General features: G+C 48.3%; 1 protein-coding gene across 2 annotated transcripts in view; it reads right to left on the reverse strand.

Annotated features, from left to right (window-relative positions):
* The window catches only part of ZNF512 (zinc finger protein 512), a 121810-nt gene that overhangs the window by 33591 nt on the left and 68492 nt on the right, over positions 1-19727 (reverse strand). For both annotated transcript variants that reach the window (XM_086928178.1, XM_086928179.1), the window contains 3 exons: positions 18366-18464; positions 6607-6774; positions 318-515 (listed from right to left, as the gene is read on the reverse strand). In XM_086928178.1, coding sequence (XP_086784304.1) covers positions 318-515; positions 6607-6774; positions 18366-18464 — 465 coding nt within the window. The remainder of the gene's footprint in view (positions 1-317; positions 516-6606; positions 6775-18365; positions 18465-19727) is intronic.

The following is a 19727-nucleotide window of genomic DNA, read 5'->3' on the forward strand; positions in this document are numbered from 1 at the left end:
TATGACTGCAATAACATGAATTTTTTTTATTTTAAACTGTTTTATTAGTATTATTATTATTATATAGGACTGAGGTACTCCACCCAGGTGAAGTATGTTGAGGCAGAGACCAGAAATTTAATTTCACTTTACTGGAAGCAGTGGCTTGCTAAGGTTGGCCTTCAATCGAGCAATCAGTGGTAAGTCATGCAGCAGCTCCAATATGTTTTGAGCCTCTAAGCGCCTTCCTGAGTCAATCACTCAATCCTAAGTGAAACCAGTATCTTCAAACTCGCCAACCAGCTTCATCTGAAGCCTCCCTCCCAGACAGCCCTTACCTTCCCATCGTCAGGAACCAGGTCTTGCAGCACCTTGCGCTTCGGCCACTCTTTGATCAGCTCTTCGGTGGCAATCTCATGAAGGTGGTAGATGGCAACCTTTGCCGACTTTCTCTTCGCCCTACCCGTGCAGTCACTCTGCTCTTCCTTTATATCTGTGAGTTTGTCTTCTTCTGTAGTATCGCGGCTGCACGACACCTTAAAAGAAATAATTTGCTGTAACTCGGATACTGATGAGAATGAAAGAAAGTGAGGAGAAAAAGTATAGGAAATTACTCACCCTGTGTTACTACTATTACTCTACATTACTTAAACTTCTCTTTTTGGTACAATGGAAGAACTGCACCATGATTTAGTTGGTTAAGACAAAGGCAAAAACTTAATGCGTGGAGCCTCACAGTACATGTGAGTCCTATTTAGCTGCATTGGCCATGCAGCTCCGTGCCTTAGGAATCACAACTAATTAGAAAACTATACTGTAGGAAGCGGTCTCTTTATGTGATATAACAATAATCTCATATCCTGAGTAAAGAGTCCAGGGGTTCCCTTACTAGTGGACAGGGCTTGCTATGCAATCCCAAAGTGCTCTACTACAGGGTAGTGTGTTTGAGCAGCCTGAGACTTAACACAGAGAAGTGCAAGACATTTGCAAATAAACACAGTGATTAATAGATGACACACACGACTCCGGAAGGAGATCCACTTCAATTTATAAAAATACCAAATATCTTTATATAGGTTTAGGCATTAGAGAAAAATAATTCAGGTAAGTACATTTTTTAAATATAAATTCTTATTCTGAAAAGCGGACACCCTGCAATTTTTGAGTTCTGCAATGTTAGTGTAAGGAAGGATGAAATAGTTCGGCAAACAAGTATAGTGCAACAACTTACAAGACCAATCTCCAGGTGTTAAGGTGAGTGGAGGGCAAGGTCCAAGGCAGCACCAACAGAACACCACCAGTGGCACGAGGGCGGAAGGATGCAGGGTGCAAATCAGTGTCAAGAGCCCAATGTATTTCAATGGAGATCTGTCACTGCAAAAAGAGGCTGCAGACTCTGGCCAGGAGGCCAGTCAGGTTGAACCAGCAAGTGGGCTCAGGCCTTGCAATGCACGGGAACAGCGGCGCTCCTTTGGTCCTCTTCTCCGAGGCCCATGGGAAAAGGGGTGTCCTCGGACGTCGGGGTTTTTCATTACCGGAGCGGTCACAGTTGAGGGGGCGTGCATGCAGAGGCTGCAGGCGATGTCGGTGAGCCCAAGAGGGGTGAAACCATGATGGATACGAGCTTTGGTGGGCTGGGGGACCTAGTTGACACTGATGCCCAACTTCAACTCGGGCCAGAAGCGACGGGCGCAGTGGTGACTTCGGGTGTCGGTATTTGGCAGTTATAGAGGCCTCAGAGTCTTCTCTTTTGAAGTTTCTTCAGAACAGGTCTGCTATTGGAGGTCTCAAGTCTTTTTCGAAGGCAGGTAGTCCTCCCAGGTTTCTGGAGTCAATAGCAGCAGGACAAGTAGAATTTGGCACAGTTTTCGATGACAGATGCAGACTGGTCGGCAGGGTTGGTACTAGATCAGCTGCTTCTTCTCTCCTCTTCGGTTTCTTCTGTCATCTTAGGTCCTCAGGATCTGCTTCTCTGGTGCCAGGAGCTCTCTTAAACACTGAATAAAGGGGGTTTAGGGGAGTGTAGGGTAGTAGTCAATGGGCTCTTGAACTCTGGGGTCACTATGACCCCTGTATGACCACTTGCTGTGGGAAGCGGGCATAACCCTGTCCCAGAATTCCCAAGAATGCCATCATAGGCTACTTCTGAAAAATCATGTCCGCCTCACATAAGCCCACCTTAGGGGTGGTACTAGCCTAGAAGTGGTACACTTACCTGACTAGCTAATTTTCCTGCCTTTCCCGGTGCCAAGGGGGCTCTGGACGGGTGTGGGGGCTTCCTATCTTGTGAGGGGAGCAGGATTCAAATTTCAAAGGTGGCAGCTTCTTTGAAGCTTGCTGGCCCAAGGAGGCTAATCAGCAGGTCATCCTGTGGAAGGGGGTATTACACCCTCTTCCCGTACAGGATTTTGTTCTGGGTCTCCTAAGAGCAAAGGCTCTCACCTTTGGAGGTCAGAACAGCGCCAAGGGTGGCCAGCGGACAGAAACCAGTCAGCAAGTACACCAGATGCTGGTAGGTTTTCAGGTAGCACCTCTAAGGTGCTCTCTGAGTGCATGTATTGGGAAAGCTGGCATTGGCATCAGTGTGGGTTTACCAATAAGAGATGTTTAATACCAAACATCCCTATTTTCAGCGAAGCCATCATGTAGCTGGGGAACTTCTTTTCACCAGTGTCTAGTTTTAAAATGGCTTCCCTGGTCACCTGTACAGGTAGTAATAGGACTGACCAGCACAAGGGCATATCTGCTCATGCAGATGTGCCTTCACATGTAATATTCCGCACCATGCCTTCGGGCTGTCAGGCCTGCTATAAGGGTGACGTAAAAATATTACATGCAGTGTTAGGGACATGGTACACAGGGATGTGTGACATTTCGTGTTTCACTTTTGTCTGCACCAAAACACGCAGTCTGCAATGGTAGTCTTGCATGTGCTTGGTGAAGGGTCCCTTAGAGTGGCACAATTCGTGCTGAAACCCTTAGAGACCCTGTTTAGTACCCCATACCCTAGGTACGAAGGTATTGTTTACTAGAGACTTACAGAGGGTGCTACACGTTTGGGAAAGAGCTCTGGCACTGGGGACCAAGCTAGCAGGAACAAAGTGCACTTTCAGTCAAAATCACATCATTTAACAGGCAAAAAGTAGGAGTGACCATGTGAAAAAGGGGCCCTTTCCAACATATACTAACCAGCTGGACCAATAGAATGAGGCTGGGTTATTTAAAAGAGAGAGGTGCAGCTTAACACTTATCGGACCATTTATTACCATGTCCAGCACCTGCCGTATTGAGATCTTTAGAGGTGAAAATGAGATGGCCTGAGAACATTTTTAAAAAGGCTTCCAATGACTACCTAAACACGCGGAGTGATTGTCTTTTAGTGTGACAGAACAGGCTCACACTTCTTGACAGGTGAACGGGATGAGGTCTCTTCTGGACCTCCTCTAGCAGATGGGCATGCGACCACCCAGCTCTCTGGCAGGCTCAGCCCATCGAGGCGGCTTGCCAATAGTCCTTTGAGCAGACTTACCTGGACAGGCAGAAAGCAAGTCCTCCTCCTGGCAAGAGGATTTGAGCTCTTCAGTAGGTAGGAACATAGGTTTTCCTTATTTCACAGGTTCAGCAAAACAATTCCCCAGATGTTTCCCAGATATCAGCAAAGTCTGTAGGGGAGCTGGCAAAGCTGCGCCCGGCCCACTGCTGATGCTTCCGTGTTCTATGCCCTACACCGCTAGACATGTTTTCCATGGCCCTTGAATAAAATGGACATTTATTTCTTCATGATGCCCAGGCCTTTCACGATGCCCAGGCCTAACATGACACTCACAGGCACAGAAGACTATCATGCATGTCCCACATATCATGAAGCTAAAGGAGACATTATATGGGGGCCAGGAGGAGGGTGGCAGAGTCTTCATACTGGGGTACTGGTAAAAAGGCCTTCTCCGAAAATTATGTATAGATCATGTGGCCATCACTGATAGAACCAACATAAAATGGGAAGAGAGGTCAGCATTTTTCTTCATAAAGAGGAGTGCGCTCTCCAAGCCTAATCACAGACAAAATCCTGAATTTTACAAATGTGAACTGGGTGTGCCTCAAGTGGATAAGCATGACTTTGAAGTCCAAAAAGGAAAAATGCAGTAATGCAGAAAACAAGTAAAAGGGAAAGGCACCATGCATTCACACAGTCCTGCATTTTTATTTTTTTTCTAAATATTTTTATTAACATTTTTGCAAAACAATCACATTACATCTCATTATACTTATTTGATCGACAGTGGTAGTGCTATTAAGTCGTAGGACATACATCCTGTACTCAGAGGGGGTACCTGTCTTACAGTCTACATATCTTCACTGTAAGGTGACATCGGGGAGAATAAAACTGGGGATGCATTGAGGGGCCCATTCCATAGATTGGGATGTTTTCGCAGTCCTTTAACCTCCTCCTCCCTGAGCGTCTCCTCTTCTGCTGCGGCCCACTTTTTTACCGCTCCCACCCACACCTCTATTGGGGGACCCAGTGGTGCTCGCCAGTTCATGGTGATGCTTCTTTTAGCTAGTAGCATTGCTAGTTATGCAAAGCGGACGGGCACTTTGTGTGTTTTTAGCCTCCGGAATATTCTGAGGGCGACTGCCTCCCAGGAGTGTATATCTGTGTGTTCTTTAAGTGTCAGAAGAACTACAGACCAGTACGATCGTAGGGTGGGGCAGCTCCAGAACATGTGGTGAAAGTGAGCATCTGGTGAGTGTCATCTGGGGCAGAGAAATCGTGTGTCTGGGTAGAACCGCTGTAGCCGTGCTGGTGTTTGATACGCTCTATGTAGAACATAAAACTGTATGTTTTTAAATAGTGCGTTCCTTGATACTTTTTTACGAAACTCTAGAGCCCTCTCCCACTCCTTGTCGTGTAGTTGACGTTCAAACTCGTCCTCCCATTTGGCTCGGAGAGCAAGCAGTGGTTTATTTGTAAGTTCTCATATGGATTTATATAGCCATGTCACTAGGTGTCGGCCTGTACCCATATGTAGGTTAATGTGAATGACCGGGTGTGTCACTGGTTCGCCTGTAGAAAGGTCAGAGTGTGGCTGAAAATGTTCTAGCAGCTGTCGGTGGGTTAAAAATTGTCCCGGGGGTAGTTTGTAGTCCTCCATGAGCTGGTCGTATGGTCTGAGCTGCCCTTTTGCGAACAGCGCTTCCGCCTCTGTGATATCGCGATCCATCCACATACGGAGCATGGTTGTAGTAAAGTATTTCTCCCACCTGGGCCAACCGACCAGCAGTAGCCGAGGGGAGTAATGTGGGGTCTCTGCCGACATGCGGTGGATTCTTCGCATACATCGACGGGCCACCGACACCTGCGACGGATATGTCCGTTGAGGTTTGGTACCTGGAATCAGTAGGCGACGGAGTTCCGGGGTAGGGACCGGGCCCTGGGTCGTGTGCGTTTCTCCTGTATGCCTACCTGCTGTCCAGTACGAGAGCCATTGTAACTGCACCGCCAGAAAGTACGATTCGAAGGAGGGGGCGCCTAAGGCCCCTTGTGTGGTTGGCAATTGCAGTTTAGCGAGGGCTATCCGGTGTCTATTTGCCCCCCAGATGAGCGAGCGGAGGAGCGAGTCTAGGTCTCGAAAAAAGATCCTTGGCGGGATTACTGGTAAGTTCGTGAAGTGGTATAGCAGACGGGGACAATGATCATCTTAGCTAAGGCCACACGGCCTATCGGCACAGTCCTGCATACCTATCTTTCCATTAGGACCGCTTAAATTTGATGCTAGAGGTCACTACCAATATTTGATTTGTGCAGGGATACAGATTTTCCTCCAGTCTGCCCTCGCAGGCATGTTTTGCATATTTTGAGGTGTTCATATTGCCGTCAAATGATTAACCTACGTGGTGAAGTTTTGGAAAGACCTCAGAGCTAGCTGTGAACATAAGGTCCCATGTTTAGAGCATGTGTGAGCAGGTAATGTGTGCAGAGAGACAAAGACTTGACCATGGCAGAACTTGCATTATTTTATCCTAAGGCGTACGGAAGGTCAGCTGCAGCTTGCACCCCCACTGCTCCTCGATGTAAAGGTTCTTTTTGTAGCCTTTAAATTATGGGCTGTCTCTGGCCATGACCGCTTATCTGCACAAGATATTATATCTATCCAGACCAGTTAGTACCCTTACAATCAGCAGCAACTTGCTCTACTGCGACCAATTCACAATGTGTATATTGTTCACTCACTGTTTTCAGCTTAGAATCAACAGTAACTGCGCTCGATCCAAAAAATATATGTGACATATATATATATATATATATATATGTCCCACTATCAGGTTAACCCATCAGTGCAGCACAGATGATGCCTGTAGATTAAGAAGTGTCACATTATAAAAGTGGATACTCAAAGCAATGTGACTCTGATTAATGAAACAAGAAAATGACATCAATCAAACTCCTACTTTAGAGTCTCAGAAACGGTAAGTAAATCATTAACTGTTCACATGGGGCAAGAACATTATTGATTATGGATAGAGCGAAGCAGAGAATTAACCCATTGCATGCAAGCTTTGTCTTGGGACAAGCAGATTACGTTTCCACACTCATGCCGATGGGACTTGAACGAGGGGGATACTCACCGGGTCATGTTCTGCCTTCATATGATACATGAGGCCTGCCCTTGATTGATAAACCTTTCCACAGTTGTGGCATTTCAGTGCCATCTCCTCCAGCTCTGATTCTTTCTTCCCGCATTTCCTTGTGTGGTAAAGGTATCCGACAACAGAAGTAAAGATGCTTGTGCAGCCCTGAATGGGAGAGGGCATAATGTGTGTTAAAATCAGAAATACATAAAGTGTTGTAGGGATTCTGCTAAGTCACAGAACTGTGCACAGAGACTCAGGACCTCAGTGAATTAGGGCGTGCCAAAAACTCACCTTAGCACCCAAAATCCCCTACCAGACTAGCATCAGTGTCTCATTAGCTCTTCGTCCTATAGCAAAGTTACCAATGATTAGACAACCCAGAACATGCGACTTAGGATACCTCAGGTAAGGTGGGAAACATAAGCAATCTTTCGTTATACTCTCATACCAGTCCAGAACAGGGAGTAAAGGGAGACACAAGCACGTTTAAAATGTTTATTTTAACCCTGTGATCTCAGGTGCAGCATCTTAGCTAATACAAGCAGACATATGATAAGAAATAAGATTGTCAACATAGTTAGTATTCCATAAAATACAAAGGGAGAAAGCATGTTATGAATCTCAATGGAAGCAGGTTAAATATATACCTATATTTCACCCTCCCTTGCTAGTAGGTTATTTTATAACTAAAGAAGGTCTCTTAGGCTTGCATAGGCGCCCCCATACCTCAGAGATTAGCAGGAGTGAATCACATTGAGTTCAGCACAAGCTCGCAGCATACGAATGTTCTCCAAGTGTGTTCAATCATGCCTACACAGTGTATTATTAAAGGCGCCAGTATCTGAGCTGTCCACAGCTGCATATATGTTATGTCTAGAACGTGCGCTGATCAGTTCGAACAAAAGCAACAGTGTTGATATAACCTTGAAGGCCTCAGCACTCACTGTACAGACTAAGCTTACGAAGCAAGTCTAGTAATGTAGAAAAACAAGTTATTCTCATGTGCAGCAAAACACTCAGTCTAACTCTAAACTATAGCTAATGTGTGTGTTGTGTGCAAAAAACAAAACAAAAGGTAAAATGGCGTTTAAACTTCTAATAAGCTCATGCTAACTTAACACTGTATGAATGCAAGGCTCAGCCCCACTACAAAAGAAAGCAACTGAGCAAAACAAGATTGAAATAAGAGTGTGCTAATTAGGTGTAATACTGGCTCTGCAGAATGCCAGCTTTGCACAGATTTAGAAGCTTGTGCCATGTAACTTCTGCCACCTGCCAGCAACATTCCAAGCAGGCTTTACTTATGAATCAAGATGCCAATCACCAGATTTCACATTGAAGATAGTTGTGTGACGATGCTGGGGAGCTAGTGCCATGCCAGTCACTTATCCTTTGCCACTATGTGCTTCTCCATAGGTTTACATGTTTGCAAGCCATGTCCATGTTCAAGAAAGACCAACTGAGACCTACTGCTGGCTGACCCACTGCTGTGTTATTGGCACTAAGATTTTAAGATTCTTGGTTTTACTTCAGTTTTGCCCTGAGTACAGAGCTTGACCTCTGAGCTTTTCTGTCATGTTGCACTGACAACTTGATCCACCATCACAGAGCATTGCCCTTCCTGCATGAGTTCTACATATACCGCTCACCATTGAGAGGAACCCTTCAACTACTGGATAAGGTAAATTTGTTGGGCACTCCATAGCCTGTGGCATTAATACTTTGTGTTTCCATGTAATGGCGGCCTCACAGCACAGTCTTTCCCTTGTTATTTTGTATAATCCTGAGTGCTACACCAAGCAAGCAGAACACTCTCTCTACCGCACTCCCTAGGTCCTATGGCCTCTTGGTCATCTTAACTGGCACCTGTGGAGCAGAGAGGGGAAAGCAGTCCCACGCTGCCCGGCGGCTCCAGGGTCGGCCAACATTATCCAAAACTGGTGAAGGAGCAGGTGTGCTCATTCACCCACCCATGTCCTTGCACACTCCGCGCCCCCCAGTCACGGGGAGCAAAAGCTGGTACAGTTACATAGTGGGAGCATCGTGGCACTCCAATCCTCTGTCATGAAGGATTGAGCCCCCGGGGCAGCACTTATTTCGGCAGGCTCCTGGAGATGGGGTCCCTGGGGTAGGACGAATTCAGGGCTTTTTTTCGGAAAGTACCACCAAGTGGCACAAGATATGTCCTCTCCCGACGGGCAACCAGGGCCCATGGCATATTCTTGGAATCATTTTACTCTTGGTGGTCAGCGCCAACCATCAGAAACCTTCTCTTCTGCCTTCCTGGCTCCTTAAAGGGCATTTTTTGTGGGTGCTGGATTTAAGTGCTTCTCCTCCAGATGAGTCCGCTGCCTGCACTCCTGAGCCTCTTTACCCTCTTTAGGGGTGGGGTGGAGGGGGTTCGAGGCAATCCTTCACAGCAACTCTACAGTCAGCAAGCATAGGTAGAGTCAGCACAGGTAATTCTACCGTGGACTCTGGCTAAAAAAATCGCTGGGTAACCTTCGCAGGACCGGTGGGCGACTTTGACTCTGGCCATGGGCGTCAGGTGGAGAGGTGGGTCCGGACGCGGTTTGGCGGTTCCTCAGTTCTGGTTTTAAAGTTGCTTTCTTCTTGGACAGGTCTGCTGTGTACTGGAGTTTCTTGATCTTTATATAAGGCAGGCAGGCCTCCCAAGGCCTTGGAGGTCGCTGGGCCTGCGGAACAAGTCGACGTTTTGTAGCAAGGGTGGTGCACACAGTCACTGGTCCTTCTTTCTTACTGTGGTGGCTGTCCAGCGTCCAGGCTTCATAGGTCGTCAGCAATCCGAATTCAGGGTCTGGTGGTGCCAACTAAATACTAGATTTAGGGGTGTTTCAGGGGAGTGGCAGGTAGGGCCCAATGGGTTCTTTGCCTGGGGTGTATACACACTTGATTATGCCACCCTCCTATGGGAAGGTGGCATAGCCCTAGTTAAGATTGGACGAGACCCACCATCTTCAAGACTGTGGGCACTAAAAAAAGTTCTTCACTTTGCCTCCAGCAGCAGAGGGATGGAGATTGCGAAGGGGGGCACATCTCAATTCTCACAAAGTTTTCTCACAGGTTCTTCCGCCAAAAGGGGTAGTTTGAACTGAGGGGTGTCATCTGCTGCTAGCAGCAGAGGCTGGGGTCGCATTACAAAGCGGCAAGGCCTTTGAAGTTTGCCTCTACAGTACTGTGCGGATCTTGATGGGCTTTGTTTCTGGCCTCAGAGAGCAGGGGTTCTCGAACCAGGGGTCCAGAAACATGTTTGGTGATAGCAGGCTGCCTAAAGCCAGTCAGAGACCCCACCAGGGCTGGTGGGTTTTCAGGGGGTGCCTCTAAGGATGTTTTAATAAATCCAACACGAGCTTCAGTGTGGGTTTAGTAAGAGGAGTTGGTTAGTACCAAACACTCTGGCTTCAGTGAAGCCATCATGGTGCTGGGGAACTCGAGTTGTCACGTTTCAAGAGTTCTCTCTTTGGCTTCCCTAGCTCTTACACTATTAGGAATACACTTAAATATTGATGAGGTATATCTGCTCATGCAAATATGCCCTCACCTGAGATATAGTGCACCCTGCCTTAGGGCTAATAAGGCCTGCTAGTGGGGTGACTTACTTGTACGTTAGGCAGTGTTGCTGGACATGGAACGCAGGCAGTGTGCAATGTCGACTTTGCCTTTTTCTCTGCACCAAGGCATGCAGGCTGCAGTGGCAGTTTGTATTGCCTTGGTGAGGGATCCCTACGGGGCCCCCTGTAGTCCGAAAGTCCTAGGTACTAGGAGCACCATCTACTAGGGACTTACAGAAGGACTGCAGTTGCCAATCGTGGTACAGTTTTAGGGAAGGAGCTCTAGCACAGGGGACCTGTGCACTTTTAATCAAAACAACATAATTTTCCAGTGAAAAAAGTGGGGGGCAACCATGTCAAGAGAGGCATTTCTCACACCTTCTTTGGTTCTTTCATTCTTTCTTTCCTTCTGTCTTTATTACTTTCCTTCTGTCCTTTCTTTCTTTCTCACTTTTTTCTTTCCACTTGCTTTTTCTTTTTTCATTCTTCGTATCTTGCATTTTGCTTTTTTCTTTCCTACTTTTTCTTGCTCGCTTTTTTTTCTTTCTTGCCTTTGTCTTGTTTGTTGCCTTTTTTCCTTCATGCCTTCTTTCTTAATCAAGAGGCTGGCAGGCAATGCCAGACCAACTGGCTTTTAAGGTCTGTGTTAGCCAAGGCGTTGACTTTGATAACATTACGTGTATAACATAGTTACATAAAGCACAAGTTACTTACCTGCGGCAACGATATATCTGTAAGAAACATTAGTTAGTGTTAGATTACTTACTTAGAATATCCACAGGCATCAGACTGGATCCGGAAAGTTTTCGCCAGCAATACCCTTGCGCGTCGGTAGGTGTCGTCTGCGGCTCCGCGTCCGTCGTTGGCGTCGTGATCGCCAGGATGACGTCGGAGTACTTAAACGCCGCCCTCGCGCGCTGACGTCAGTTCTGTACATAGCTTTCTGCGCCAGGAATAGAAACCGACACTGGTGCCATGAAACTAGGGCCCTGAAAGGGATGTCCTTAACCCTATAGATCGGTTTGCAGAACAGGGAGGATGGGTGGGGCGGTATGGAATCTAACACTAACTAATGTTTCTTTACAGATATAACGTTCCCGAAGGTAAGTAACTTGTGCATCTGAAAGAAACACGTTTGTGTTAGATTCCTTACCTTAGAATAGATACCCCAGCGATACCAACGCCGGTGGTGGGTCTGCGAACCAAGATCACACCAGAAAGTCCAGGAGAACGGAACGGCGGAAAAAGCCATCTCTCCGGACTTGGCTGTCCAGGCAGTACTGCCTAGCAAACGTGTGCAGCGAGGCCCACGTAGCTGCCTGACAGATGTCCTACAAGGGGACTCCCCGACCAAGGGCAGTAGTAGCCGCCGTGACCCGAGTGGAATGGGCCCTCAGCCCAACAGGAGGCTCCTTTTTCACCAAAGAGTAGCAAACCTTGATGCACAAGACGACCCACCGAGAGATGGTCCGCTTGTGCACCGCCCGTCCCTTCTTAGAGCCTACGTAACCAACAAAGAGATGGTCGTCCTCCTGGAACTGGCGTGTGCGATCTAGATAGAAGGAGAGCGCACATTTTGGATCCAGACGGTGGACCCTCTCTTTTTCTTTCGAGGGATGCGGAGGTGGAAAGAAAGTGGGCAAGGTGATAGACTGCCCGATATGGAAGGCTGTGACCACCTTGGGCAGGAAAGAAGGACGAGTGCTTGAAACAAACTTGTCCGGATGAACAGAAAGAAAAGGAGGTTTAGAAGATAGAGCCTGGCGCTCACTCACTCTCCTGGCAGATGTGATGGCAACCAGGAATGCAGTTTTAAGAGTCAGAAGACGAAGAGGACAGTTATGAAGTGGCTCAAAGGGAGCGCACATCAGATACGTTAGAACAAGATTCAAGTCCCACTGAGGCATCACGAAGGGAACAGGAGGAAACGTGTGTGATGCCTTTCAAGAATCTATTTACAAAAGGGGAATTGAAAATAGAAGGCTCATCAGGAAGCCTTAAAAAGGCTGAAATGGCCGAGTGGTAGAACTTGATAGTGCTTAGAGCAGAGCCCTGCCAGGCAAGAGAAAGAAGGAAAGGGGGGCAAAAAGTGGATCCACAGCCTTTGCTGTGCACCATGCCAAAAATTTGTTCCACCTGCAGGCGTATACAGTTTTTGTGGAGGGTCGCCTGGCTGCCAGAATCACATCACATACTTCAGGAGGCAAGTCAAATGGCCTCAACTGCCGCCGCTCAATCTCCACGCATGTAGGTGGAGACTGGACAGGTTCGGTGGAGGACCGTCCCCTGCTACAGCGATAGAAGGTCCTCCTGAAGAGGCAGACAAATCGGGGGATCGACTGACATGCTGAGTAGCTTGGGTTACCAGTATCTTCGTGCCCTGTCTGGAGCCACAAGGATGACTTTGGCCCGGTCTCACCTGATCTTCTTCAGCAATCTGGGCACAAATGGTATAGGTGGAAAGGCGTATAACAGACCGCAGCTCCACTCGCGACGAAAAGCGTCGCCGAGCGAGTGCCGCCTTGGAAATTCCAAGGCGCAGAACTGATGACATTGTGTGTTCTCTTCGGTGGTGAATAGATCTAACCAAGGCTCTCCCCACTTCAGAAAGAGACCTTGCGCCACGTCCGAATTCAGACGCCATTCATGATTCATCATGCACCGGCGGCGGAATTAGCCCGCCCTGGCGTTCAGGGAACCTGCCAGGTGTTGAACCACCAAGGTGACTCCCTGGTGTTCCAGCCATTGCTAGATGCGCAGAGCCTCCTGACAAAGGGTCCACGACCCCACCCTTGTTTGTTGCAGTACCACATGGCGGTGGTGTTGTCCGTGAACACCTGCACACACTTCCCCAGACAGAGGGAAGGAATGCCTTCAGTGCAAGTCGGATCGCCCGCAGCTCCAGAAGGTTGATATGGAGCCGGGACTCCGCCGGAGACCAGAGGCTTCTGATCTCCCCCTCTCCCATGTGGCCCCCCACATCCCAGGAGGGACAAGTCCATCACTACTACCCGGATGGGGTAGGGAGAGGGATCTGCCACTGACCCAATCGCGGTTTGTGAGCCACCACTGCAACCGTCTCGCAGTGCCCTCCGAGATCAGGATGCGGTCGGACAGGTTTCCCTGATGCTGTGCCCACTGAAACTTCTGGTCCCACTGCAGAGCCCGTATCCGCCACCTGGCGTGATGCACCAGAAGGATGCAGGAGTCCATCAGCCCCAGGAGCCGCAGCGTCAATATGACCGAAACTCGGGATAAAGGCCGAAAGATCGGCATCAGAGCCTGAATATCCTGAACCCGCTGTTCGGGGGGATAAACCCAAAACTGCGCCGAGTCCAGAACCGCTCCGATGAAAAGGAGCTTCTGAGAGGGGCACAGTTGCGACTTTGGCACGTTGATGGAGAATCCCAGCGAGTGCAGGAGGTCGGCCGTAGTCTGGAGGTGGGAGACGACTGTTTGGGGCGAGCTCGCCTTCCACAACCAATCATCGAGATTGGGGAAGACTGAAACCCCTGAAATGCGCAGATGAGCTGCTACCACCACCATCACTTTCGTGAACACCCGAGGGGCGCTGGTAAGGCCGAAGGGGAGCACGGTAAACTGAAAGTGCTCGTGGCCTTCCGTGAACCGCAGGTAGCGCCGGCAGGACGGGGATGTGGAAATATGCGTCCTGAAAGTCCAGCGCTACCATCCAGTCTGCCGGGTCCAGGGCAGCTAGAACCTGAGCCAAAGTCAGCATCTTGAACTTCTCCTTCCGGAGGAAGCCGTTGGCGCTCCGGAGGTCCAAGATAGGGCGTAGGCCTCCTTTGCCCTTCTTGGGTGCCAGAAAGTAGTGGGAATAGCAAGCACGTCCAACTTCTGGCCCAGGAACGCGTTCCATGCCCCCCTTGGCCAAGAGGGCCATAACTTCCTCCAGCAGAAGTTGCAAGTGAGTTCCCCACATGCGGTGGTATCGTGGTGGCATGGCTGGAGGTGTCCCCTCGAAGGGGAGGGAGTTGCCCCTTCGGACGATTTGCAGCACCCACCTGTCCCCTTCCTTGGCCACGAAATGGACTAAAAGCGGAAGTTTGCTGGCGCTGGCCCAAGGACTTGGCCTTAGTCCTGGAGTCCTTAAAATGCTCTAGTGCACTATCCGATTTGCCGCCAAAGAGGCGACGGGCATAGAAGTGCATGTCCATGAGCGCGCCCTGGACAGCCCCCGAAAAGTTGGCAGACCGCAGCCAGGCGTGGCGACGAACCACCACCGTCGTGGAAATCGCTCTGCCCAATGAGTCCGTGGTGTCAAGTCCACATCTAATCGAGTACCGTGCTGCATCCCGCCCCTCCGCTAGGGCTTGGGCGAGCCGGGTCCGGGCCTCCTCCGGACACTGTGGCAGCACCTTTGCAACCGTATCCCACAGAGAGTGGGTGTAACGGCCCAAAAGGCAGGCGGTGTTGACAGACCACAGCCCTAAACTCAGAGAGGAGAACAGTTTCTCCCCGAACAGATCATACCTTTTGGATTCCCGATCCAGAGGTCGGGAATGCGGTATGGGATGTAGATGCCTGAATCACCAGGATCTCGGGGGTGGGGTGAACATACAGAAAGCAGGGGTCGCCTGGAGACGGGCGGTGTCGTCGGGCCACGTTCCGATCCACAAGGAGGCCTGTAGAGGGCTTAGACCATGAAAACGTCGGTGAGGGCTTCGTTAAACGGCAGTAGAGGCTCCGAGGAGCTTGCCTGCGGTTTGAGCACTTCAGTGAGAAGGTTAGTCCTCACGGCAGTGACAGGGAGCTCAAGAGCCAAGGCCTTGGGTGCCCTGTTCATCACCACGCTATAAGTAGCCCCCTTCTCTGAAGCCACAGAGGGAGGAGAGATGGATCCAGTGTCAGGCGAAGTGTCTAGACCACTGGCCTCCCCCAGCTCATCTGCCCATCCTGGCTTTATTGGCACTGCTGTGCCAGAGAGTCCTCAGACCCCTCCCCTGGTCCTAGAAGCATGTGCTGGAAACTGACTCCCCTCATGGGCCGAATCCTGGTGGTAGCCTACCCAGAGCTCGATGGGTTGTTGAAGGACCAACAGCAGCGTAAGGGGCTAAGTATTGTACAGAGTTTATCTGTGTACTTAAACTATTTCTTCCTGTCACAGGCAGCATTTTTCTTGCAGATAATGTCGGTGAGTATGGGTGTGGAGATGAACTGTATTCAAGCATGTATGGGTAGTGAAGCTGCAACCATATTGTTCTTACAGTACTCATGTCCAAGATTAAATAATGGGTGAAGTTAAATGACTTTTTTGTACATGTAGTAATACCTGGAGGAATGATGTGATGTGTTTAAGAGATGCCCCACACAGACCATGTTTGTATTCATGTTTTGGTAGGTTTCTCACACAATACTGTGTATGTTGTCAGAGAACATTTCTGACATGTGAGATTGCATGCATTGTACAAAGGATGGGTGAAGTTAAATGACTTTTTTTGTACATATAGTAATACGTAATACCTGGAGGAATGATGTGATGTGTTTAAGAGATTCCCCACACAGACCATGTATGTATTCATGCTTTGGTAGGTTTCTCACACAATACTGTGTATGTTGTCAGAGAACATTTCTGACATGTGAGATTGCATGCATTGCACAAAGGAATCAAGATGCCTACCAAAAATGAATATGTCCATCTGTAACAAAACTGGTGCTCATGTAAAGCCCTTTGATAACTGATATCGTCGGGTCAAATTAATAATAATAATCTTTATTTGGATAGAAGATATATCCTTAAAAGAGCGCAACCATAATTCAAACAACAGTACACATTATTAAAAAAAGAAAAAGGCAATAAAACCACAGTAATTATAAAAAAGAATCTTCTAAATAACATTGAGCAGGTTCTTATTACATATGGGTGATTAAAAGCGCAGTCGACGTAGATTTAAACGAGACGTTAAGACAGAAGAAGAGTAAAATACCGACAATTAACATTGTTGGGCTTATAAAAGAAATCAAATGTTCTGCAAATAGATACAAGTTATGACAAAGTAAAGTCAGGTGTAACTCAGCAGCAACACGTCAATAGCAGCAGGTTGTGGTAAAATACAATCCAAAAGAAAAATGAGTTTAGCAGCTAGGAAATAAAGTGCAATGTAATATAGACTCTTGCTTAAATGGAGGAAACATGCATAAAAATACGGTATGCAGAGCGTATGTAGGTTGTAAGACCTATGTTTAAAGCTGTGTTTTCAGGGTTTAGTGCTGCAATGATTGCCTGTCTACATGTCCGAATACCCAACCTGTTCCACTCTGTTTTCATTTTGCGTCTACGCGCAGGCATAAGGGCGGGGCAGAGGCAGACCACGTGCTCCAGGGTTTCAGCCGTCTTGCCGCACCCCCTACACAGTAAGACTTCCGACGTACGACGCCAAGAGGGCAGGTCTTTTAAACATTGCCAGTCACCCAGTCTAATAGTCATGAAGCTAAGTTTTAAATAGAGGGAGTAAGTGCATTCATCTCTGGAAACCAGGCAAAAATGATAGAGCCGGGTCGTAGGTGAATTGCTCACCTGTCAGAGACGACGCCAAGCGGCGCCGCTCCGGCGTCGCACCCGGACCGGGGCCACCATCAGGGGCGGCGCCAGCGAAGGAGTCGCAAGGTCGACTGGCGACGACCCGGATCCAGGCCTGAATCCTGTGGGGCCCTGCGGCGTCGGGACCGGAGTCAACCCCGGGCCGAAGCACCCAACGGTGCCGGGGCCAGAGCCGCTGGCCCGCAAGGGCTCCCAGTCGAACCCGCGGACCCGAAGGCGCCTTAACAGGGTCCAACGGAGGGAAGTGAATCCTCATGGCCATGAGGAAGTCACGCATCTCCTCCGGCGTCGCGTGCAGCCCAGGGACCGGCGGGTGTGGAGCTCGACGCGGCGCCTGCGGCTCCAGCTTTGTCGCCCGAACCCCCGGACGCGTTGCGTGAGCGTTGGGGGGAGTCGGAAGAGCGACAACGCCTCTTCGACATCTTTTTCGAATGCCTCGACTTACCGGAGGACTTGGAGTCCAACGAGCGGTGACTCGACGAGCGGCGAAGACTACGGCTCCGCGACTGGTCCCTCGACTTCCTCCTCGACCGGGACCTCGAGCGGTGCCAAGTTCCTCGACCGGGACCTCGAGCAGCGCAGAACTGACTTCTAGAGGTCGAGCAGCAAAAGGGACAGCACCCGTCTTGCCTTCGGCACCGAATTCGACTCGAAAAGTGATGAAAAGAGTTCAAAAAAGTTGGTCAAAAAATGACTAGAGTACTGACGTCAGCACGAGAGGGCGGCGTCTAAGTACTCCGACGACGTCATCCCGGCGATCACGATGACAGATGCGGAGCCGCAGAAGATGCCTAACGGCCGGCGCAAGGGTACTGCTGACGAAAACTTTACGAATCAAGTCTGACGCCTGGGGATATTCTAAGGTAAGGAATCTAACACTAACGTGTTTCTGTCAGATGGGGCTTTCAGCTAGGCTTTATCCATTAATTCACCTTTTTATTTTACCCACTCCAGGAGCATCCAGGGGCAATGCAACAGCCCACTTAAGCCACTGGCGGACTTCACTGTGAGTTAAGCCATGCTGCCCTTTAACAAGGATCCAATCCACACACAAAGCAGTACCCTTCAGTGCCAGGGATCACTACGGTAATGTGGGCTTTTTTTAGAGACAAGAAAACATTTTTTACTTTAGCCAATGTTTTTATTTAACTGATGAGGGCTTGATGACTTCCTGAATAGTATAGGTTTGCAATAAAAGAATAATAATAAAACAAAACAATCCAAAAGGCTGACGGCCAATGCCAGACCTATTGGCTTTGCCAATGCTGGTTGGGCTTTGCGTTGATTACTCTGAGTCAAATGCCATTAATTTGCCAATTAGGCGTGCTAGAATGCCGCCTTTACTAGTTCTGCAGGATTGATGGGTGTGCAAAGAGGGTGCTGGGGAGACCGGCACAGGCGGGTTATCTGGTTTCTCCGCCGATCACAGGAGATTGTCTTACCATGTAATTTTGTAGAATTTTACCCCGCCCAAGCACAAAGCTCGGTCAATACCCTGGACGTTTAACAATCCACATCCATTTGCATGCTGTACATGGCTTAGCACTACTAGTCTTTGGATAACCTACCCTATATCTTAAGTTTAAAGAAATAACAACCCATTTCTGCATTTAACTTACCGCTCGTGTGCATTTTAACTTGCCCCTCTGCCTCAGTACTATACGCAGCTGCTCCCGCACGGAGTGAGTGTTTAAGTCCACTCCATCTGCAAGAACCGGCTGTGAAGAAAGACAAAATGTCAGTTGTCCAAGCAATCTTTTTCTGATAAACAGCAACATATCAATTAGTGAAGTGGCTCTTAATCTTTTGACTTTTGTGGCCCCCTCTAATTAACTGGTGGAATACGGGGACTGACACAGACTCATTATTGGAATCCGAGGACCCTGGCCTGAGCCAGTAGATGATTTGAACCCCCAAAAATAGACACAATTATGGAAATAAGAATTACATTTAAAAAAGGCACAGTTTGCTTCTTTAGGTACATACATTTTATTCAGTTATTATATTTTGTTATTTTCTAAGCTTCAGCTGACCCTCGGAGTAGGTGTCATGGACCCCTAGGGGGCCCAGGATGACAGATTAAGAACTGCTGAATTAGTACACAAAATTATAATATAATTACTTTATTCAAGGATTACAAATACATCAACACACCAAGCAACCTACATCTAAGCACTGATAATAGGTTTATCCAACTCGTGATCTTTGGAAGTATGAAAGAGGACCTTTGAGGAATAATCACTCTGACTTTCAGGCTAAGATAGATCTCTACAGCAAACACATCAATTGATTGAGCTATCTGCCATACCTAAAAAAATCTAAAAGTTGCAGGAAAGAGTCAGAGGCTACAGTGCTCTCAGCACTAGCTGCCCAATGCTTGAAACAGTGTTGTGTTACAGTGGACAATGGACGTCAAATGTCTCGCCACCCATGCCGGTGGTAGGAAACCCAGCAAGTGTCCTCACGCATTCAAGTGACCTAGAGGTATCTGGGTACTTTCCATCCGCTGCTGAGATCGATTCTTTCCATGTTATCCGGCTTCTCAGTTTACGACAGGGCAAGTACAATGCATCTCTTTAGAGCATATATGGATTGTTTGCTTGCTCGACCAGGTGAGAAGCGGCAAAAACAGATAATGGACAGGGTAAACAAATATCAATAATATTCCATGGGTCAGGTTTTAGTTATTTAACAGAAAACATAAAAAATGCCAAAAGACATAAAAGATTAGTTTAATAGAGTAAGAATGCCAGTAAAAGACAAACATAAATGTGTCACGGAAAATATGCCAATGCAGCCAGTTCTGAGAATTTGTGTGGTAACTCAGCAAGGAGTTCTTCAGGGCTTGCCTTTCCGCAGCTCAGTTCTTTATTGAAGCCACAGCCTTTTACTAACTAATGACACCACGATGACCCTGTAAAGTTACCCCCTCCCCCAACTCATCCATAGCGTATTGTTGAAGGCACTCTGCCTCAAAGTTT

The sequence above is a fragment of the Lissotriton vulgaris genome, chromosome 6, assembly GCF_964263255.1.
Source record: "Lissotriton vulgaris chromosome 6, aLisVul1.2, whole genome shotgun sequence".
Classification (NCBI taxonomy): Eukaryota; Metazoa; Chordata; class Amphibia; order Caudata; family Salamandridae; genus Lissotriton; species Lissotriton vulgaris.